A 25,302-nucleotide genomic window follows, 5' to 3' on the forward strand; every position below is an offset into this window, starting at 1 on the left:
ATGCACGGCATTTCCGGGAGTAAGCAGAATGGGCATCTTTGCAGTTCACACAGCACGGGGTACTTTTACATTCCGCACTGTCGTGACCTTCAGTCCCACACTGTGCACATGTGCTTTTTCCTCGGCAGCATGTTTGTGAGTGTCCAAACCGCTTGCATTTGAAACAACGCAGCGGGTTTGGGATATATGTACGAACTGAGCAACGTAGGTATCCTGCTGTAATAAAGGATGGCAATGTTGGCTTTTTGAAAGTAAGAATCGGGTGTTTGGTTGGTATCAACTTGCCATCTTGACGAATGGAAATGCACCAAACAGCAGCGACACCTTGATCTGAAAGACTGATCTGAATATCTGATTCGTCTTCAGACACCAGATCAATCTCAGATACCACCCCACGTGATGTGTTTAGACTTCCGTGAGGGGTGACAGTGACTTTCATTTCCACCAGGGTCTTTGTTTCTCAAGTTTTGCTGATTGTTGTGGGGAGGATGTTTCCACCAGTAAATCACTTGATCTTAATTTCTGAATTTTTTTCAAATCTCCAATAGTCGATTGGAACAATTTTTCAATAAGGAAAGGAGAAGCTTTAGACAGGGGTTTGTCACCAGTTGTGTGAACTGTTAAGTACACTGGCATACTGGAAATTTTTACATTTTTTGGCTTGTTTGAATTTTTTATTTTTGAGGAATCCATGATTAAAAATTAATGATTCAGCTTCTAGTGACCCACCCACCATGGGGCCCAACAAGAGGATGCCGTCACATGGAGTACTTCAATAGACCGTCACACCAGGGTTTCCCAGGAGCTATACCCTCACAATGCAGTCAAGAAGAGCACATCTTGTCTGATGTGTCTGCCCGGTTTGCATCGATCAGTTGACTCCAGGCCGAGGTCAAGAATGACTCAATGACAAGCCGATTGACTCAAACAGAGCCTGATTTTAGCCTCCTGTTTATCCAAAGCAGGGGCCAAAGCAGTGTGTTGGAGACGTTATGTTGCCCCTCAACTACCAGGATCCCCCTTTCTGGCATACGGGTCACCACGCACGGCAAACACGTGGGTGGTCGTTCAGATCCCAGGGATGGTAAAGAGGAGTTTCTAAACCATCTCTGGGAAGTCCGCTCACCACGGACAGGAACCCACATCGGGGGGAACATGTTTCTAACTTAATTTCAAATATTCATTTTCCATTAGCTGATAGAATTTACGTGTTGGTACAACCTAACTTAAATTCCATCAGAACATAATTCTACAAAACACATTGTTACTGTAATAGCAAAAAACTAAAAACAAAGTTAAAATTTAACAACAAATTATGATGATATTTAAATTAAATTCTCAAAAAAATATCGTTTTAGAAAAATACATTTACCTATTTAACTTTTTTGGAAAAAAATATTGTAAAAAAAATTAAATATTTCACTACACATACAGTGTAACAATGTCAGTACCGTCTACCTACATGTTAATTTGCATATTTCCACGATAAACTACCATCTACAATGCCAAACCTAACAAATTTGCATATTCGTTCACAATCACATTTTATGTCACGTACAAGTATTTTCAAATTTTTTGACACACTATTAACAGATAGCTCCCTCTATCATCAGTACCTCACGTGACTCTGTTTCGAGATTACCGGAAGCGCCGCCATCTTGGCACCTGAGGTAACATTAACCCAAAATTATAATCTGAGGTAAAAGGAATTATTCAGATTTTTTTCTTTAATTGCTATTTTATTCTTTGAATGAAAACATTTTCTGGAAACGATATAGAAAATATTAATGATCTTAAGCAGAGTTGGTAGATTAACTGGTCTTTGACTGATAGTTCAAACATAGCTAGAGCCAATATTTGCCGCTAGTTGGCGCCTCTGTTGGCAGAAGAGCGTTGTTCTTGCTATGTATATACTGAAGTCAGTGATTTCAACCTATAATAATTGTTTTTAGCTACATAAAATTCCAACGTGCTTTGTGCGAGGATGCAAGGCAGGATATAAGTGATCGAACGAGAAAAGACATTTCTTCCGTGTTCCTAACGATAAAATTGAGGAGTAGATACGAGGCATTCCACGAGACGACAAGATACTAACAAGTAAATGTTATGTTTGTGACTTACATTTTGCGAGTAGATTTATTTTAAAAACCTACTGCAATGTTATAAATGGAGAGAAAGTAGAAATTCCACTAGATCGCTGGGCATTAACATCAGATGCATATCCATCAAACTTCCCTAATTGTCCTAAGTACATTACTAAGTCTGTACCTCAAAAAAGGTGAACGCGATGTCTCACATAAAATAAAGAAATCTAGGAAGAGATCCCGAAAAGACAATACCAAAAGTAAATATTTATATATTTTTTATGTAATCTTAATCCACATGTGAGTCATGTAACTTTTTGTGCTTGACTGAGTTGCAGTGGCTCTCTCGAACCCTGTGTTTTAATACAAAATTATTAAATTTTATCTATCGCGTAAAAAACTACAATTTTACCGTTAAATTCTGTTCTTTGTTTTCTTTCTTTTTTTCTTAATGTATTGATGACAAAATAGCGTTTTTATTGTTTATTTTTATGTAATTTGATAGCTACGCGACAATCGTGTCCTTAGCTATCATTCTTTTATTTATATTATTTCATAAAGTTTAGGGTCTAATTAGCTAACTTCTAATTGTTTGATTTTGTTTGAACGAGTAAGCATCTCAGAATTGTCTGGTGGAAAATTGACTACATTAAGAAAATCTCTCTCTCTGCGTAAATCAAGGTAAAAATGTAAACAAATCTTAGATAATCGCTATTTTCGTCGTTTTTCAGCTCCAATTTAGCTCTAATTTACATATTTATTAACGTTATTTAAACGAATAAGTGTTTTGATCGAAACATTTCATGGCAAAATTGCCCGCAAAACTAAAATACTTTTGGTTTAATTTTTGACCGCGATTACGCAATATCTAGAAGTAATGAGTTTCCCGGTAAATTTTTCGATTGGAAGCTTTTGATAAGACATCTAGTCTAAGTAAAATCAAATAAAAAAACGTCTAACCGCATGTTGATCTGGCTGAAAAGTTGGAAGAATATAAATTTTTTCAGTATTTTTGAAAAACATTTTGAATTTAAAAAATATTAACTAAAGATTGAGCTGGGTTTGTGAGACCCACTGTGATTCACTGAGGGCTATCTCTCTGTGGCCCAACTTTCCTTATAAATACTTTAAGATTAATTGTCTGATATTTTTAAAAATCAATTATTAGATTTGCATCATACACACTCCCAAGTAACAACTGTAGAAAAGGAAATAGAAGAACCCTCCACATCTGAAGCAGCAACTACACTGCATCTTGAGCTGTTATATGTCAATAAAATCTCTGCTTTGGAGTCTGAATTGTTAAAAGTCAAAGAGGATTTGTATCAGTGCAGAAAGCAAAAGATGATTTATAGGAAGAAACTGAAAACTTTTCAAAAAAAAAAAAAAAAAAACTCAAGGTTCATCAAGAAAATGTTGAACTTAAAATAAAACAGTTGTCAGCTGATAAACTTGTTCCTTACCACCGAGACAGAAACTTGTAATAGAGCACACGCTGAAAGCATGTCATATAAAAAGCAAAAATGATATGAGATATGACATTAATTGGTTACTTGACTGTTTGCTTTTAAAAATTAGGTCACCATCTGTCTGTGAATTTTTGAGATACAATGATTACTTGCCTTTACCTTGTCAGTCTACTCTGCATCAATGTATCAGTGGCATTAATGCCAAATTTAAATTTCATGAAGATCTTTTTGTAATTCAAGCCTATCCTATGGAGATCCTAGTGATAATGAATTATTAGATCATGATTATTGTGCACCAGAAACATTTAAGTTTATTCTACATTATTTAGGAGGTTAGATTGTTCATCATCTACTGCCATCACTTGGTTGTGATGAATGCAAAAATATTTTAACAGCAAAACCTGAAGATGCTGCACCAGAGAAGAAATTTACATTCATCAAATCTCGAAGAGGTTTGTTATATCCAAGCTATAGGCTTTGCCAATTGATGTAGTCTCGAATACAATCTCGAATAACAAGTAAAAGAAACAAGAGAAAACCTAATGAAAATATAGAAGAAACCAAAAACGTAGTCTATGAAATCCCATTAACTTGCAAAAATCCAAATTCCTATATCGGAGAAACAAAACGAAAATTGAAAATAAGAGTAAAAGAACATATAGCAGATATGAAATATCACCAAATGCAATCTGTCTTCCATGATCATTGCCTCATAAATAATTGTAATATTGATAAAGACAACATCAAAATCCTATACAAAGAAAGGAACACATGAAATAGAAAATTCAAAGAAAGTCTAGCCATACTCAACTCAAAAAATTGCATAAATAAAAATGTAAGCATAAACATAAATAAAAAGTGGTTAAATATATCATAGATTAATACTTTTAAAAATATTTTATCTAAAATACTACCAGAGGGCTTAAATTCGTTTCAACCTTTGTAACTGCTCTACGTAATTATGTAAATTTTGACCATTGCGAACAATCCAAAATACCGCTTGAAAGTGGAAAGTCCAAACTAAGCCATAAAGTAGAAAGGATTATACTTGAGAAATTTGTCTAGAAATTTGACTGAAATAAGAATTTTATAAAATTTGTGCCACATAAATGTACCAACGAAAAAAGTACTTTAATGAACATGGAAAACATACATTCATCTGATAAGAGAAAGAAGATAATTAATAGTACGAATTTATTCTGCTAATACGCAATGGTTCATGTATTTTTAATATCGTTTTATCATTTTAAATAGATGTACAAGAATTTTACTGAGTCTTTATAACAACCTCATTCTTCGAGTTTGTGATATACAAACTTACAGTGTACAAGTGCTATATCGGGGAAACTGGTACAACTGGTACTGGAAACTGGTATCGGGGGAAACTGGTATGCATGTATTTTAAAATGTTTGTACAATTTGTAAAAAATATATAAATGCTGTGTACACTATTTTCTTAGGGGATACTATAGATTACCACCTATGGAATTTCGGGACTTTGAGTATATATTCGAACTGAGGGGACCGAGACGAGTTTAACGATACCCTACTTTTGGACCGGAGACGAAAAATAAGAAAGTTATAGTTTTTAAGTTATACTTTTTCAATGCTTTCATACAGACGGCACCGTAGTTGCTAGTGCTGCCATCTCGCTGTAAAGTTTGCAAACAAAAAAGCACTCTGAAAGGCAAGAAATTGCACGAAGGATCGAATGCCATTTCTTTTTTTTCTTTTGTTCAAGAACTACTGTGAATGAATAACTAGTGACGTTAAACAATCGGCAGCCTACCGGCTGCTCCCCTCCCGGGGGGGAGTCCGTAGGGAGCACGAACAGTCGAACGCCAGTTCCTCTTTTTCTTTTTGATTAAGCATCGCGACTCCCGATTGCGATAGCGCGTCAGGTCGTAGTATTAGCCGACCGCGAGCGATAGCGAGACTAAGGAACCGTAGCCCCCGAGGTCAACGAGCGCGAGGGTGTGCAAAAAGGACTGATCGAACTGTAGACGATCAGTGTCCTCGTGGATCAACATCTGCCTCTGTTGAAGCTATATGACCGACTTGCCGGACTGCCTGTTAAACAAGCGATAGGCTTAGGAGAGAGAGCGACGCGACTCCCGATCATCGCGCGATCGCCGAAAAAAGTATGATAACTTTCTTATTTTTTGCCTCCGGCCCAAAAGTAGGGTATCGTGAATTCGTCTCGGTCCTCTGAGTTCAAGTATATACTCAAAGTCCCAAATTCCATAGGTAGTAATCTATAGTACACCCTTTTCTTATTTTAGTTGACTGATGAGGGGCAAAAAAGCCCGAAACGTGTAAAAAATACTGTATCAACTAAATAAAAGTGGAAAAGAAGCCATGTGATTGGTTAATAACACGATCTCGTGTTCAACACTTCTAAAGAAAATTAATAAATTTTGTTTGGGTGACCAGATGTCCTGTATTTCTGGCGACTGATCTCAGTTATGCTTGTTTTTATTATTTGATTGCAGAATCGATCTTTAAAAATAAGTAATTTTATTAACGCTTTCATACTATACTCGAATTTAAAGATAATAAAAGAATACATTTAAATAATAAACAACATTTAATCAGTTTTGGACACCATTTTCAGTGATTTCTAAAATGTATATATGGTTGGATAGTAAATGATTTGATACTGCTAAATTAGTACAAAATCGCACTTAACTCTATTTTTAAATCGTGCATACTACAATTTCAAAATATAAATGATTCAGTTCATTCTCTCGTTCACGCTGATGTGAGTTCAGACCTGAAATTTTGAAATTTCAAATAAAAGGCTTGTTTTGGAGTGTTATGCATCACTTCTGTGCACCTGTCTTTTTGTAAGTCTGACTGAATGATGCAGGATCTGATCAAAAAGTTGAATCAGGCACTCAGATACGAAATTGTCAAAAGCAAAAGTAAAATGGTTATTTATTATGATAATGAATAGACCTATAATTTTCGCACAGTAAGTTTATAAATTTCAAGTTATATTCTTATTATACGTGATTAAAATATATATTTTATATCAATTATATAATAATTTAACATGTATTGTACAACAAAATGCAAATATTTACTTGATATGTTTTTACGGTAGACACTCGGAAAAAGTATTATCGTGTTTACTAGTCTGAGTACATATTCAATCTTGAGTTTTCCTTAAATAAAATGCTTAATTTAACGATACTTATAATTAATTGAAATTTTCTACAATTTACTTGTATATCTATTGAAGTTATGTTTAGTGTAGGAAAAAAATTCTACTACTTATCGCATACTTTATTGAACAAAACTACCTTGCAGTTTATATTTACCAATTTCAGGATATAAGTTTCTTTCCTAAAGGAGATTTAACTATTGTGGGAGAAAGGGGAGTGATAATGAGCGGTGGGCAAAAAGCAAGAATTAATCTAGCAAGGTAAACTAACTCTTACTTGTTTGTTTCTCTTAGGTCAATAATAATAATACAACGTGAATGTAAAAAAACTATATGTATATTTCCTGTCTTTTGTAGTAAGTTTATTTTACCGTGATGTCATTTTTCATGTTTTTTAGAGCATTATATCTGGATGCCGATATATTCCTCCTTGATGATCCACTAAGTGCTGTTGATGTACCAGTGGCAAAACATATCTTCGAAAAGTAAGCATTTAAGTATTGTCTATGGTATAGTTGAATACATTTTCACATTTTATTCATTTCAGATGTATAATGGAATATTTGAAAGAGAAGATTTGCATTTTAGTTACACATCAAGTACAATTTTTAAACTCTGCAAGTAAAATTTTAGTGTTAAATAAGGTAAAGATACTATTTGTTCAATAATATTCCTTGTAATTACGTTCTGAATAAATATGACATCATCTATTTTAAAATACATTAATTTAACGGTATAAAGTTTAAAATTGGAAAACAATTATGAAGTTAATTGTGTTGTTTAAATAAACTGTAACAAAACATATATAGTACATTGGAATGTATGGCAATATATAAGCTTTTCATCGTCGAAAATTCTTCTCGGTAAGACTGGATTTGGGAGAAAGTTTTTTACTTCAGAGTCAAATACACGAGGAAAATATACAAAATTCCTCCAAGCCGTGTGTTGAAAAAAAAATAGTAGTATTGTTCAGTTATTTATATCTCTTCACACACTGTTGAGTTTCAGATCAGTTATGTTGGCATTCTATGTTGTATACGGCAGTAAATAGGAAATTGGATTGCATCACGAACCAATGCACCTCTCAATATACCTGTAATTTATTATGTATTACTGTTAAATCAGTTAAAATACGTAGGCACTTATTAATTATTCGAAGCCAAATATATATATTTGTATACCTTTACACGTATGTTTATGTATTTATATATTAAAATCTTATAAAATAATTATACTTTAAAGCAATAAACCAACCAAAGCCGAATTTTCGGGCTGGAATCGACTATATTAATAATAAATTATGAGATAATTTGGTATTAGAGGTAGGCATTAGGCGCCATCTCTTACTAAATGTAATAATTATAACTTAATTATAATTTATAACGAACTGAAAGAAAAGAATCGGCCCGAAGCGAAACTCGAACCCACAACTTCTGCTCACTGTGCAGATGCGTTGCCAATTACGCTACCCGGACCTACGGTTCGATTTCCCCTTCCAGTAAATATAAGCTTACGTTACAACCATCTACGGCCATTAGAATGCCGGCTGGGGACACATCAAGTGCCCATTGTTTATGTTTATATATACGCCTTGCCGGGTTTTTCGATGGCCGATTGAGTGTCCTGGGAGGACGTGGGCGCATGATGTGTCCCCCTGGGGGCATTGTAATGGCAGTCGATGGTCAAAACGTAAACTTATATTTACTGGAAGTGGCGATCGGACTAGAGGTCCGGGTAGCGTAATTGGCAACGCATCTGCATGGTGAGTAGAAGTTCCTGGTTCGAGTTTCGCTTCGGGCCGATTCTTTTCTTCCAGTTCTTTATAAATTATTTAATAAAATTATAATTATTACATTTAGTAAGAGATGGCGCCTAATACAGAATAAATAGAATTGGAAAACAATTATAGTATATTGGAATGTATGGTAATATATAAGCTTTTCATCGTCGAAAATTCTTCACGGTAATACCCCGTTCGCACCGAGCATTTCAATCTAGATTGTGACCAAGGTCGGCGACTATGCCTCGGTGCGAACACCCTCGACCGTTTCAATCTCGACTGAAACGACGTTCAATCACGATTGACTGGAGAGAGTTTTTGAAACTAGATCCAGTCATAAGAGAGATCCCACAATCCTACTGCGCGCAAGAAAATACAAGATGGCTACAGAACACGTGTCGGCTATCGGCAAAGAAATAAAAAAGATGTTTGGAGAGACGATGACATCTGTCTATTATTAGATATATGGCAAGAAAAAGTATTTATTTCTAATCAAAACTTCCATTTTGTGTGTTGGTGTTTGTGACTTACCGAGTAGTTATGCCAGTTTTATCTTCGCTTACAATAGCCGGGTTATTCTCAAGCGAGTTACCTGTGCGAACGGCACGACGTTTGAATAGCGACAGTCACAATCCAGATTGTAGGTAAATCGAGATCGAAGTTAGTCGAGGATTGTGTGCGAACGTAGTATAAGACTGGATTTGGGAGAAAGTTTTTTACTCCAGAGTCAGATACACGAGGAAATGTATCTTACTCTGTCTCTCTACCAAATTATCTCATAATTTATTATCTATATAGTCGATTCCAGCCCGAAAATTCGACTTTGGTTGGTTTATTGCTTTAATGTATGGGGTTGGCTGTTTATGTTGAATTACATTTTTATATATTATAAATTTATTTCAGGAAAGAAGAGAAATCATTGGCAATTACAATACAATAGAAAATTTAGAAATGTTTATAGGAATTTCGTCTGATAATGAAATCGCTGAAAGTAGGATGGGATTAGAGTCTGGTCTCTCGAACGATGATAAAATAATTAATAGTACTCAAACTGATATCTCTGATGATATTGAAAATAGTAACAACAGTAATGTGGTAAGAATTTGTTATGTATCAAATAGTTATCTGTGTGAATTATTTTAGTGTAGATTTATCGAGATGTGACAATTTCCATTTCTGAACTTCTGTGAACAATTCCTTATTCTTCTGTATACAATACATATCCTCGTAGATTTCTAATTAAAATAAACAATTATTCGATGTTCGGAATAAACTATTACAGCAAATTATAAACTGTTTGATTCACTAATATGTACAGAACATTATCATGCCTAAATAAAGATTAAGCTCTGAATGGCATTTGGAAAGTTATACAAAAATATAATAATTATTAATACGCATTTTAAGACATAACGACTATTTTACTCGTTGTTAGCACTCTTCTCTAAAACCGTCCCTATTCTCAAAATTAAGCTATACTATTTTATAATAATAAAAAATGTCAAAAATTTTTAATAACATAATATCATTACAGATGGCGCGATATACGCAGTTTTAAATGTTTCCGGGGAAGTTAGGCAACTCTTTGCTGTATTCTTTTTTTCATTTACTCACAATAAGACCTCCAAACACTATTTTAACTGTTGCAGATTATGGTTATGTAGAGTTGAAACAAAAAATGTTTTTTAACCTGTGATAGATGCTTTCATACTGATCATTAATTTGAAATTCAAGAAAAGCACTCAGTTCGTTTATGCTATCTGCACACATTAGTCGATATCCTATTTGTAAGTCTCTTTTGACTAAATTCAAATGTGTCTATATAAATGAACACTGTTTTTATTGGATTCATCTAGTCACCGTTGGTCCCATTAGTATGCAATGTGTCTAATTAATCGTTACTCAAAATCGCGAATTAAAGAATATTTTATAAATCCTTTTATTCAAATACTCTCAGTGTTTTCCAGAAACGTGAATCAATTAAATATATTTATTCAACTTAAAGTATTGCTTTATCTTTCGAATGGACCTGATTATTTTGAGTAATATTATTCTGCAAGAATATTAATACTTTCAGTTGAATTAAAAGTATTTGAAGCAGACTTTATCTAGTAGCTATTTAAAGAAAACTAACTGAAATGAGTTAAACGACAAATGAAGCTATAAATACAGTCAACCTTGGTTTTCAAAAAATTGGCTATTTAGAGAAATTGATTCATAAAGAGAATTTTGAACTCATATTAGCACCAATTGCCGTAAAATAACTCTATTGCTAAACAAACGACCTGGCAAGAACAGATCATAGATTAGAAAGCGTAGATGGTCAAACATTCTTATATTTTCTACGTTAAAGTATGCTGACAGTCGCACCAATTAGTGATAGTATTACTGATTCAAAAGTTAGTGATGCTAAGATAATCAGCATCATTAAAAGTTATGAAATCAATAATCGATGACATTGCTGTTTAAATTAGATTTTAGTGTATATGCTGGAAAGATACTATTTCTGTTATCGGTAAGACCTTAGTTGAATTTAAACAGAAATAAAACAGTGTTAATTATCATTGATGTAATAATAAAACGGCATCCGATAGTTTGAGTTTAAAGATGCTTAAGGAAAAATTAAATATCAAAATGTATTATATATAATTCAGTATTTGATTATATATCATATTACTTTGAATTTATAGATATTTTTTGAATGAAATACAGAAAAAGTTTGAAACGTCTAGCAACGAATGGCATAACTTTTCTGGCTGTTTTCAGAATTTATTTAAAAATAACATATTCTATTAAACACAATAAATAAATTGTGTGTCGCGCCATCTGTTATGAGATTTTGTTATGAAAATGATTATATTTTTAAACAATATAAAATAGCAAAATGCTTAGTTTTAAATATAGGGGTGAGTTTTATAAAAAGAATTTGTAAATGATAATAATCTTAAGTCCGATCCTCTCGAGATACCATTCGTGACTCTTTCTATCTGTCCACCTTATCGACCATTACACTACAAAATTTAATTATATTGTGAGAACCAAGAAATGTAATTTGAGAATATTTCCTTTCCATGGGGAGGATTTATTTAGATATTTACTTTAATTATTAAAAAGATGTTGAGAATGGTTTTGTTCAAAAATAGCCATTAAATTTACTTTTACTTTTAGATTTGGTAAAAGAGGGAAAAATAACTTTCTTCTGTTTTGCCAAGATAACTATCTTCATCACGGGAAATGATCTAATTTCACATGTTATTGACACATCTTGTGGTGCGACTCACGCTTCGGTTCCCATCACATCGTTTATTGTATTGACTGCCGATTGGAGGAGATTCGGGAATAAAAGGGCAAAACATCCCGTTTTTGGGGGTTCTCTAAAAACCATCTCTTTAATATTCTCACCGTAATTCACTTAAAGATTCTTGCAAATGCTGTTTTCAAGTTGTTCTTGCTAAAGTTCTTGTCTAGGTTCCTATGCAATAGTCTTCATACTTCGCGTAAAATATCCTATTGTAGGCCTATCAGACAGTCGTCGTCATCAAAACAAAAAACTTCAAAATCAAGAGTTATTATATAATAATTTGTGTAAACTCTCTCTCATATAGTCTTCGAAATAGAGTTATAGGTATACAGTTGTGCCTTGTATAACGTACGCCTCGAATAAAGGACGCTGCGAACAACTGACTTTCTGTTTAGCCGTTACGTGACTCGAGCAACGGACTGGCTGCGAACAACGGACTTTCCGGCATAATTGGTGACTGCTCCATGAGTGCGTATTTTAAAAGCGGTCGCTCTGCGTCTCCGCTACTACGGAAGTGCGCTGCTGTTTGTAGGCATTTAGGAATGACAGTGAAAGAAAGAAAGATGGCAGCGCCCGCACTATTGATAGTATCGTGATGGAGGAACCTATAATTCTAAAATATGAGCTTTTAAAGGCAAAAGAAGGGTCCCAATTGTAAAATTTAACCATAAAATGGATTATTTGTTGAAAGAGCATTCAAAATAGCTTCGAAAAAAATTTGTAAAGACACTTACATCATCGCGTGCGCTAACTCGCGCTTTCACAATTTCTAAATTTTCATTCATAAAACCACATAATGGACCCGGAAACGAAACTATTTGAGCCATGGAGAACGCCATGTTGCTTTCCACCGTAAACTACTACTACAAGCGGCCGTTTTCGCCGTTTGACGGCGCGCACTCCCACCGGAATTTAGGAACGCGTTCCGCAGGAATTTTTAAATGGATGTCGCTCGCGCAGAGTTACGCGGAGGAATAAAAGAACGCGCCCCATGTTCATTTTTTAATGATACTGTACGGGTATTTTATGCTGCGGAACGAATTAGATGTTTTAACATGTATTTTTATGGGAAAATGCGTTTCGTATAACGGACGTTTCACTTAACGGACGTACACCTGGAACGGATTAAGTACGTTATATGATGCACCACTGTATAGCTTAATATTTGTTATGTTAAAAATAATTGTATTTGAATTGTTTTTGAAACTTTTGTTACGTTAAAATTTTCTTTAGTTATAAATCTGGTTTCGAATCTAATTCTTTCCATGTAGGTCACGCCATTGCTGATCCTCAACTCTTCAGTGGACATATATATAAAAATAGATTATCGCGAGTTGAGAAGCGTTAATTGTTAATTGGTGTCAAGAATCCTGATGATAAGATTCTGACGAATTTTCCGTTTCATAAATTATAGCCATCCTGGATGCAGTGAGCGGATCCTCAGAGAACGATCTCACAACATCAATGCCCGCTATACGCAAAGTATCATGCAAAATTTCGTTTTTATCTTTACTCCATCCTAAAATATTAAATGAAATGCCAACACACACACATACGTAGAGTACATACATACATACATACAATATATTGCTAGAAACGACTGGAATCCTTTTGGAACATATGCAAAATCTTGGTTTTAGTCTTGGCTCCCTAGTTTCTGTGTCCGGAACCACGAATTCCTAGAGCTATAAAGCAATTTTGGACACTTACGTTCTGAGTACGCTGTGGCAACAATTTGGAATCGTCCCGTTTCTCTTTCAGCATGAAAATTTGCCAGTTAAAGTAAACCAAGCTCATAACACAGTGGTTTGAGAGAAGGGAAGTGAATGAACTCGACTGGCCCTTCTCGAAATCCAGATCTGAATCTACTTGAACACTTTTGAGAGGAGTTCGAGCGCTAGTTGTGAGCAACACTAAATTCTCTACAAAACAACACTAAGCTGTTCATCGTTCTACAGGAAGAATTGTGCATAATACCTGAAAGTACTTGCAGAAATTTAGTTAAAAACTTTTTGGGAAAAGTAGTGGCAAGTGATAGCAGCGAATAGCGGGTCCACAGCGTATTGGTTGTAATTGAACTCCACTTGAACAACTGCTTAGCTGTCCGATCATTTTTAATAATGTAGTGTAAATATACATTCCTATCCATAGAATTTTTTGAATTATTGGGTTCAAGAGGTCTCAAAACGTGCAGTTTTGCAGAAAACTCGAATGGTCAAATTTAGCAATTTAGCACGGTACACAACAGCTGGGAAAGTAAAAGGCCACTTTTCGATGAGTCAGGAATAGATTAAACCATCTTATATTGTTTCTTTTGGAAAAGTTTATTCTGATAACTTTACAAACGGTTTATGTTTGAGAAAACGAGGGTTTGACTATACAGTAGCCCTCCCTATAACAATGTAGATACGTTCCGTGTTATATGAATTCCGTGTTGAACGAGCCACTTAAATACATTAGCCAATCGCAGCCTGGCACGTGTGCAGTTTAGCGGCTATGGCAGTTTGAAAGGATAATAAAATTAACTGATTCTAGACTAATTTGACTCAACATTTCTCAACCACGCATAAATTTTTTTGGGAATAATCCATATAAACTATGCTATAAACGAAAAATTGTAGGATTACTTACCAAGTATACACCGTTCGACGACGCCATTGTTTAAGCTTATTTTCGTCGCGGAGCAGCTGATCGAATGGCAGACGCGTGTTCCTGATCAGCGAATTTTTCGCAGAAAAATAACTTTACTTTGGAGAAATCATTAATATAAATATAATTTTTATGTCCGTTAAATAATAAATGGTTTTTAGTAGGTCCGCTGCTCGTTTAAGCTAAACGGTTTGTGCAATGTCCACAATTGGTCCAGATTCGACCAATCCTGTCGCGACACGAGTTGGCGATGATGTTTTACCGTGTTATACGAGTCTCTTTTAGCGTGTTATACGAACACGATCGCAATTTTTTCGCCGTGTTATACGAATCCGTGTTTTATGAACCCGTGTTATTGGGGGGGTCTACTGTACTTCTATTCTTAATTGTCGTATTCTGAAATATTAAACTTTAATGGTTATTGAAATAAAACAACTGTTAATTGAACATCCTGCGATAAATATCGCAAGAAATCGTAGTTTGCATGATATTAGCTAGAAAAGACAATATTTTTTAAATAATTCTTTAAAATATGTTTGTGACAATGTGCAAAGTGCACCCTATGCTTTCGCACCACAGGACCGAAGGGGCAACATCGCGTGAGCGATGACTAAGTCGTCAGAACTGACACCACTGTATCTTTATGGACAGACAGAGAAATCTCGATGGCCTTTTAGTTCGGTTTTGCGCGAGCGTTCGCGTCTGTAGGCGCTTGGATTCGGGATGGAGAATGATTGGGAGTTGGCGTGCCCAAAGGAAGTGCATACTACAACTCATTTATAAAAATTAATACCCGTTTATTTGTTTATACATAGATATATATACATAGGATAAGCATATCTGTTATAGTTTCTATGAAGCAATAAACAATTGCTATTAGCTTTAGATAGCATAAAATAATTAAAAAATTTATATACGGCATAAAAAGTACTCTCATAACTGGACCTTGCCCTGAGACAGAGTTTATATTTTTGCGCACAGCGATAAATACCTTGATCAGTCGATTGTTGATTTATTCGGAATGTTGTGGATCGGTTGCCATCGGGTAGAGAAGTTCAAGTTCGTTTGGTCCTCCTAAGTATAGCTCCTGGATGGTGTAATTGGAATGTCCGGTATAAACAGCTACAGTCTGGAGAACGGCGGCGGTGAATGGGATCAGCGGGAGAAACACAGGTAGAATATCCTTTTTCAAGAAGGTGGACTCTCGATGACAGACAAACCCCCCGTGTCGTCATCGAACATTTTCTTTTATTTGGAGGTCCTCCCCTCTTTCTTCTCCTGCCCCGTTTTTGGCAATTTTTTTAGACTACGTCCAATGATGATTTTTGTCGTTAGGTTCCTAGTGACACATTCGATGTGTCACCTGGGAAAAAAGTTACTCCAGTGAAATATACGATTATATACTAAGACAATTAAATTATATTTTGCTAAGAAAATTTTATCACAAATAAATTTCGGAAAAATTGATTTTTCACCCAAAAAATTTTTAGGTCCTGGGTTTGATATATTATTATATAATATAATATTAAAATTATTAAATAAATATCATCAGTTTATTTATAACCCAAAATTATATCTTTAATTTTGTATAATACTTTGCATAAAATTTCGACATTAATATTTTGTGTGTGCTTCGCTAACCCTGCAGCTTAGAGACGTTGTCGAGTAAAATAGATTAAATACCGCTAAGCAATAAGCAATGACAGATTTTTTTGAATTTTCTATCTGCAATAAACTACTTAATCCGGAATCGAGCAGGTAGAATTTAGGAAGAAAATACAGATTGATTAGGACTTGCTAAGTTTCACTTAACGAGGTATGGTATTGAGATACATTATAATTTATTCAATTTTACAAGTAAATAACACGTTATAATATGAAGGCTGTTTGCCATGACCGGCCACGTAAGGAGTGATTTGACACGATGATTTGAGATGAGAATTTCTTCTGTTCTTGGACTGAAAAATACTTATACTTTGTTTATTTTTATCGATTGTCACTAATTATATTTTATTGTAATAAATCTTTTTTTATCGTTATACGGTTTTTTATAATATTATTAGTATTTAACTACAAAGATTCGAGGGAATACTGAGTAGGTTTTTATTTGTGTGAATACAATTTTCAATTTTAGGAGAAAATGATACGGTGTACTTTTTATTTGGAAAATTCATATTGAAATACTTTCTAATAGATTTAAACATAAATCAATTTCTATTTTATATAATTTTATAAATACTTTTTGCAGGAAAATGAAAATAAAAAAATACCATCTGACGATGTAAAAGTTGGAACAATAGGAATTTCAGTCTATAAAGAATATTTGAATGCTGGATCAAGTTTTCTGTTCAGGATATTCTTATTACTAATGCTAGTTGTAGCACAGTCCACTACAACTGTCAGCGAGTATTGGCTAGTCAAATGGTATGCTGTTTTTTTGATGAATGTGAGTTTATTCATGTAAACAGGTTTTTAAATATAAGTTTAATAAAGAAACATTACATTATTTATGTCAAATTTATTTCAGCATGATAAGAAGTTTCAGATATTATCGAACAAACTTTACGAGGTGATACGGATAATACTTATAATACTTCCTCTCGAATTATTTCCATGTACAGAGTAGGCTGTGTACCCCTTTTCTCGACAATTTTCCTGTTGTCTGTCTCACCGAGAAGAATTGACTTCAGTGAGAATTCTGGGAGTTTAGGTTTGCATATTGTGACACAAGTTGTGAATCGAAACACGAGCACGAGTGGTGCTATAGAGGGAATCTGGAATAAGGGATTAGAGAAAAAAAAGAAAGACAAATTACTCAAAAGTAATTAACTCTGATTTCGTAGTTATAGATAAGCAATAATGATGAAACGAATATTCGGTTACTATTCGGTATTCGACCCATTCGGCCTATTTTTCGTTATTTGGCCGAATACCGAATACCTACAGACAAGAGTAAAAAATAAGAAAAACAGGGTAAATTAATTATTTTGGTATTTAGATTTAATATTATCGGATTAGTGTTGTTTGTTTATATTTATTTATAACTTACAACCTGCACAAAATAAAAAACAAAATAATATTAGTCACATGTGTTCACAATTTATAATTACAAAGATCAGCACACGTACAGGTACAGTACATACCTATTCGTTCGAGAATCGTCGCACATCTGAGGGTCTGACCCTGCCTATCCTTTTTTAATTAAAGCGCTTGTCTTTACTCTTCTCTTTCTCTTTCCTCTGTCACTCTAGGCCACGTATGCCTATGCATACACCATAATGTGCGCACACAATACTTTCTATTCGTCATTTTTCTGTCGTAGATTTCCCATTTTACAATTACGTCACTCATAGCCTAGTGATAACGGAGAAAAGAGACAGATAGGACGTTGGTATAAGTCACATTTATGATTTTACAGATTCGAGACAGCTTGGTAGCCTGAACGGCCCCAGGCTTTCGCCCGTGCAATCTCCAGTGGGTGGCCAAATTATTATACTCAAACAAAAATTCGTCACTATCTGCGAAAGTGGTGGCTGTAATTAATTTGTTATTGGAAAAATGTTATTGTTTTTTAATTTACTGATTAGCCACTATATCTGGCAACCTATTCATTAGTGTTGTAACACACAACTGTTTTTTTTTTTCAAAATGGCGGCCACTAGTGTCAGTGCATGTCAAAAATTTTACTGTGCTGGCTTGTGAGAAGTCTTCGAAAAAAATCTTGGCTTCTGTGTTATCGACTTATTATTCAGTCGGTATTAGATTTTTTACATTTAGGATTATTCTAATACTTGATCAATATATTGTGGTAATATTTTAGTTAGTTTATTTATTTTTTGGGGGTTGTTGACCGACCTAACCTAAAAATGTTTATTATCAGATATGGAGAAGTGTGCTAGCCTAACACCAAGGAAAAAAGCACGGATTTCGACAATGTTATGGCGTTGTCAATATGACCAGCGTCAAACTGCTGATTTGTGTGATGTATCACAGTCCAGTGTGCATAATATCAAGCAAAAACTGGATGCCGAAATACCGATCAAGGCGGATCAAGTCGGTAAATGCAGTCGAAAACGCATTACAACACCTCGAACTGAGCGAGAAATACGTCGCATTACCCTTGAAAGCCTCGGCTCATTATAAAAAAAAATTCTTTATTGAAAACAGAGTAGAAATATAGGAGGGAACTCTTAGGCGAATATTTGTACAGATGGGACTAAAATGTTGTCGACCACTAAAAATCCAAAACTCACTCCTGCCATGAAGGCCAAACGTCTGTCCTGGGCCAACGAGCATCGACACTGGACACAGGAAGACTTGAGCAAGGTTTTTATAACCCTAACACGAGAATACACATGTTTAGAGTATTTTTTCTTTATAAATTTATACAAAAACAATTTCTTGCAGGTTTGTATCTTGGATGAGTCGTCAATACAGATTCTTCAACACAAAACCGAGTTTGTTCTGCATGGACAATTCAATGAAGACTGCATTGTGGAACTAGTAAAGCATTCTGCTTCAGTGATGATATGGTCTGTCATTAGCAGCAAAAGGACTGGAAGGCTGTATATTGTCCAAGAAACTATGCGTCAGGATCAGTATAAGAAAGTTCTGGAAGAAAAACTGATTCCACAGACAGCAGGATGGTTCCCTAATAGGAAGTTTATATTCATGCATGACTCTGCACCCTGTCATAAAGCCAAATCTATCACAGAATACTAAAAAGAATCAGATTAACAGCCTAGACTGGCCGGGAAACTCGCCTGACTTGAATCCTTTAGAAAATGTGTTGGCAGTACTGAAAACTGAAATTTCAACCGATAAAATTACAACAAACAAAAGAAAACTGATTGAGAATATCATTAGAATACGGCACAACACTCCAAAACTCCAAGAAGTAGCCATATCATGCATTGAAAGCATTGCCACGCGGCGTTCAAGCTGTCATAGAAGCTAAGGGCGGAATACTGAATACCAAATACTGAATAATATGTATATCTCTTTTAGTACACTATTCAATCTATCTACACATGTTTAATTTTTATTCTTAAATACACTTACTACTAATAAAACGATATATAATAACTTTAGAAACCATACAACTATTGTATTTCATAACTTAAACTGACAAAATACAAAGAAATAGTTTTGAGGATAATATATTTTCCACCCACTGTAAGTGACTTTCATTACAAGCATTTAGCTTTCCGAAGTCTATGAGAACAATTATTTGGCATTGACGGTTGCGAATTTCGCGCCAATAAGCTACCTCGACTTCTTCGATTATGCTATCAACTCAATTTCATATTTATTTTCACATTTCACTTCGCGGTCCTTCTCTGTTTTTTCCGTTATTTACACGTATAGGTCATTTCATTGTTAAAGATCATTTACACGTATAGGTCACATTTGATATCATTACTTATCACATACTGCCATTTGTACAGTATGTACAAATTGTAGCAGTTGTTCAACTTGATAGTTGTACTTGACAGTTGTAGCAGACAGTTCATGTTCATGCATGCAGAGCAGCGTCATGTTCCTGTCTGCTACAACTGTCAAGAATTAACGCGATTGGCAAAGCGTAGTGACAGCGGGCCAATAGAGAGCGGGGTCCTTGCCATAATGCGATTTGCGTGCCAATTTTCGTATGTGTGTTAGTTAAGTCGAATGGTTTGGCCGAATATTCGGTATTCGGCCTGAGGCCGAATATACTATTCGTTGCAACACTAATAAGCAACGCTAAGATTGACTTCACAAAAATTGTTGACAAATAAAGACAAGAACTATCCAAATTCACCTACTTTTGCCAGATAGACATTACAATTAATTCGCGTGGAGCTGAATACCTGTAGTTAATGAATAATTTTTGAGAGGGCATTTTTGAAGCTTCTCTCGACAGAAAACTAAGTCTTTACGATAAAGTTTTCGCCATACAGATAATGATTAAAATGCTACACTGCCCAAATTGCAGTCAGGCATTCTGTTTCCCAAGTACTATAGTCTTTTTGGGCTCTACAACATTCTACTAGTTTATGCAATTGGAATTTTTCTCTACAATCTTCCTGAGATAGGATTGCACCTATCTATAAGTTCATTGGGGCAACCTTCAGTTACATTACAAAGTTAAAACTAAACTATCCAGTAATTTAAAAAATCATGTAATCTAAAAAATGTAACTATTTGTCTTGGTCGTTTAAAACTGTGTTCATACTCTTCTGCCTACTGAAACTTGCTATAATTCATTAATAAATCTGTTAGTGGTTTTGCAATGTCCAAATACGACTTCATGTAGCTTCTCTACCATCGTATAAGACATAAAAAGCATTTAGTATCATGCTTGTTTTTTAGGCTCAGTAGGACTAAAACACTTTTCATCGTATCTGCGTCAAATGTTATTCCTATGTCAGAAACATCGTCCTAAATATTTGATTTGGCATTACAGGAATAAAGCCTGCTTCTGCGAATATTTTGAGCAGAATTTCCAATCTTTATAAGTGGCTTTGAAAGTAATTCCTCCTCTCTCTTGTTTTTGATTGGATTAGGTTTAGCGACTAATCTAATCAAAGACATTCTAAAAGTCTAGCTCTCATCTGTTGTGAGTAATTGTATTATATTTCCTCTTGAATGTCATACAATTAATTCTTGCTCTTAATTATATGGGGGGCGCTGTTGATAGTGCTGGCTGCTGGCGTGTTTTTTCTGCGAGTTACTGTTTCAAACTACAATTTATTGTCTTTCATTAATTGACTTTATAGAAGATGTCTTTTTCTACTGTGATATTTTCTTTTTTAATTTTGTTCTTTTCGCTTGTTATTGGAGGAGTCGAACTCAACCCAGGCCCAATGTCTCGTACTGTACACCACCTTCTTCACCTTGCAATAAAGCTTCGACGTCCGCCGGTAAACGCCGTCGATCTCCAAGCGAACCAACGTTGAAATCATCTCGATTGGAGGACTATTTTGTATCGCAGGATATTCCTTCTCAACTACCTCAGAAGATTCTGTGTCTCCTCGAGGAACGTTTCGATACTATTCTATCGAAACTGGAGGAATTGTCGTCGAAATTTGACTGGCTGTCTAATTTACATAAGGAATACGACGAACGTCTGTCTCGCCTGGAAGGAGAAATTGCTGAACTTTCGTCCTTCAAAACTGTATGTATGGATAAACTTTCTCTTCAAAATTATTATATAGACTCGGTTCATAACGATTCGAAGAAGGATAATATCATTGTTTCTGGTTTGAGTGGCGATGACGAGGAAATAGTTAATAATGCTAATCGCTTTATTGAATTATTTAAAAGACAGAGCGGGGTGTCTATTCCTTTAGTTAATAGTTATCGAATATCGGGAACTCGACTTTTTTGTTTAAACTCTGTAGTCAAGATGAAAAAAGAGTTATCTTTAAAAATTTAAAGAAAATTCAGGCGTCGCTGTCATTCTTGCGCATTAGAGTCTCTGACGATTTGTCATACAGATTAAGATTAAGGCGTAGAAAACTGTTGCCTCTTTTTGCGGAAGCAAAATCTTTGAAAAAAAAAGTATTTCTGAAAGCCGACTGCCTGACTGTCGATGGTGACAGATTTACTTTTAATTTGGATACGAATGAACTACAGAAGATCGATACTTTTTTAGACAAACCCAGCCAAAAAGGTTAAGTGGAACAACTGCTAACGAGACAAATAAAACTTTGGAAATGAGGATATTGTCTTGGAATTGCCAAGGAACGCTGGACTTATCAGTGAATGACCAAGAGTTCATTTATTTATTGCAAAATTATGATTTAGTTGCTTTAACTGAGACATGGTTAACTAAGTATTTCAAACCGGTTCTCTCTATGCTGATCCCAGATTTGTTTCTCTATGAACAACTTGCTAAAACACCAATTGGTCCCGGTCGTCCTTATGGTGGTCTTATTCTTGCAGTTTCCCAGAAATTGGGCTCCTCAGAAATGTTGTTTAACTCCGATAATCTTATGGTGATTAAATTAAATTATGGAAGATTTTTTTGTTCACTTAGTCAAAGCTTGATTATTGTTCTTGTTTATATGACAATAGATCTTTATGATTTTCTGTTAAAAAAAATGGAAGACTTGTTGATGAATTTCCCTGACGACGATATAGTTATTTTAGGTGACATGAATGCCAGAATAGGCGAGGAACTAGATAATTTTTATGCTGGGAGTAATATTAATGTTCTAAATTCCCGAAGATCTAATGACTTAACATTGAACCAAAGAGGAAAAAGTTTTTTACAACTGATTAAGTCGCACGGATTATATATTTTAAATGGTCGATGTGCCTCAGACAATCCGGCTAAATTCACTTTTCTTTCAACAGTTGGTCTATCTGTTATAGATCTAATAACAGTAAATGTTTATTTACTAGATAGATTATTGGATTTTAGAGTTCTTGATATTTTCAATTCTGATCACTTTCCAATCTCAATTTCATTTGAATTTACGACGGATAGCGTACGGACTCTGAAACTTCCAAAAATTCGTTACGTATGGAAACAAGATAGATCGGATGACTATTTATCTTTGGTTAGCTCGCTGTATACCTCGATTAAGACCACTTTTTCGCTGGATGCGCAGAGTTACTATGAACTATTAAACATTTTGTTGACTTCGGCTTTACGATGTGGGATGGTCAAGAAGAACATTTCCTTGTTATCATTTGAGAAGCAATGGTTTGATTTACAGTGTCTACGTCTAAAGAAATCTAAGAACCGAATACTACGAATGTTTCGAAGAAACAAAAGTAGAAACCTCTTGGACGAATATTGTAAATTAAATAAAAGCTACAAGTCTGCTATGTAAGGCGAAGAAAAAGATCTTTTTGGCTAAAATAAATTCACTATTATTGAAGACAAAAAATACTAGAGATTTTTGGTCACTAGTCAATAAGTTTCGAATTAAGAAACCGTGTGAAAATGCTATATCTCCCTCGGATTGGTTAAACTATTTGCAAGAGTATTTCGCTGGACCAGATACAGTAATTTATATCGATGTAAGTCTTAATAATACTGTGCCTCTTTTGGATGACTTTATTACCCTGAGCGAATTAGAAGTTGTAATCAGAAAACTAAGATCATCTAAGGCCCCAGGTCCTGACAATATAAGGAATGAAATGATAAAATGCCTTTCTACAGAAATACTAATGGATATATTAGATATGTTTAATTCCTTTTGGTCTAGGCGCTCCTTTCCACTATCTTGGAAACAAATTGCTTTGAGAATGATATATAAGAAGGGATGTAGGCAGACGCCAACTAATTATAGACCAATCGCTTTAATTAATGTATTTAGAAAGGTCTTTTCAACTATTGTTGCAAATCGACTCCGGATTTGGATGAACGAATTTAATATTGTTACACCTGTTCAAGGAGCATTTGTTAAAAATAGAGGTGTTGAATATAATTTGTTTATTTTGACCGGTCTTATTCAAATATCACTATCGAGGAAACGAGGGAAATTATATACCGCATTTATTGACCTCAAGAAAGCTTTCGACACAGTTGATCATGATTTGTTATGGTATAAGCTTAGAAGCATTGGTCTTTCTTCGTTTTTTGTCAACTTACTTAAGAGTCTCTTCTCCAATACTAGATATTTTATAGAAACTTTTTCATTAAGCACTGATTATGTTGAGTCCAATAGAGGGCTACCTCAAGGAGAACCACTGAGTCCTATCCTTTTTGTTTTGTTTTTGAATGATCTCCCTGGGCTTCTGAGAGGTAAAAGTTCTATGATACCTTTATCTTCTCATGTTGAAATTAACTGTCTTCTTTATGCTGATGATATCCTTCTCTTGGCTAATTCGGCTTCTTCGCTTAGAGAAAGACTTAATCTTACTTGGAAATACTGTGAAGATAATCGATTGGCAATTAATTTGGAAAAGACAAAGCTTATGATCTTTCGTAGAGGTGGAAAACTTAAAAAAAAACAGATAGTTTTAGTTTAGAAAACCATAGATTTGAAATTGCGTCTAACTTTAAATATCTGGGTATTTATTTCTCTTCACACGGTACATTCTCCTATCATTTAAACAAGGTGTTACCTGCTGCAAGATCTAGGATCTCCAATCTCGTCTCGTTACTTATTAAAATCAAAGCGTCTTCATTAAATAACTACTTTAAACTATTTGATTCTTTGATTGGACCAAGTATGTTTTATGCTTTCCCGGTTTGGGGCGGTTTTTTAGTGGACAAGTTTGAACCGATACAGTTATTCTACTTTAAGCGGGTGTTCCATATTAACAGATCTGTCTCGGGGTCTGCATTGAGAATGGAATTGGGAAGACCTCCCATCGCAATTGGATTGGTGATAAAATTGTTTAGATTTTGGTGGAAACTAGTTGACCTACCGGAAGACGATTATCGAAAATTGACATATACAAGACTTTCAAAGATGGATGTTAATTCTTTTTTGAAGCCATGGCCAGCTATCGCTAAAGGATTATTAAATAATATAGAATTATCATATAGCTATATGTGTTTAAGCGAGAGTCAGTTCTTTCTGGACTGTGACCGACGATTGAGAGACCTGTATTGGTTTATGGATGTTCAATATTTGACTGAAAGAGGCTGGAACAGTGAAATCTTCCTTAATGGAAAGTGGAGTCCAACGCCTTATTTATTGTCTGATTTGAGTTATAAACTAAAGTCATTTGGTGCACAGTTTAGACTAAATAGGTTCTCCATATACCTAAATGGCAACTCAATTAATATCTCGGACGACTCGGAATGTTCTTTTTGTGGATCAGTAGTGATGGATATGAGAAAACACCTTCTCGATTCTTGTAACTTCTTTTTGGATACCCGAGCTGCTACTCTGCCATCTGATTTTTGT

At 34.7% G+C, this 25,302-nt stretch overlaps 1 protein-coding gene across 1 annotated transcript in view; it reads left to right on the top strand.

The window, feature by feature from the left end:
* Positions 1–25,302, top strand: part of LOC136977303 (ATP-binding cassette sub-family C member 4-like) — a 158,352-nt gene that overhangs the window by 113,123 nt on the left and 19,927 nt on the right. The window contains exons 12-16 of the mRNA XM_067272777.1: positions 6,886–6,980; positions 7,118–7,204; positions 7,267–7,363; positions 9,403–9,594; positions 16,698–16,873. Coding sequence (XP_067128878.1) covers positions 6,886–6,980; positions 7,118–7,204; positions 7,267–7,363; positions 9,403–9,594; positions 16,698–16,873 — 647 coding nt within the window. The remainder of the gene's footprint in view (positions 1–6,885; positions 6,981–7,117; positions 7,205–7,266; positions 7,364–9,402; positions 9,595–16,697; positions 16,874–25,302) is intronic.

This window comes from Centruroides vittatus, unplaced genomic scaffold, assembly GCF_030686945.1.
Source record: "Centruroides vittatus isolate TY-2023 unplaced genomic scaffold, ASM3068694v2 contig_453, whole genome shotgun sequence".
Classification (NCBI taxonomy): Eukaryota; Metazoa; Arthropoda; class Arachnida; order Scorpiones; family Buthidae; genus Centruroides; species Centruroides vittatus.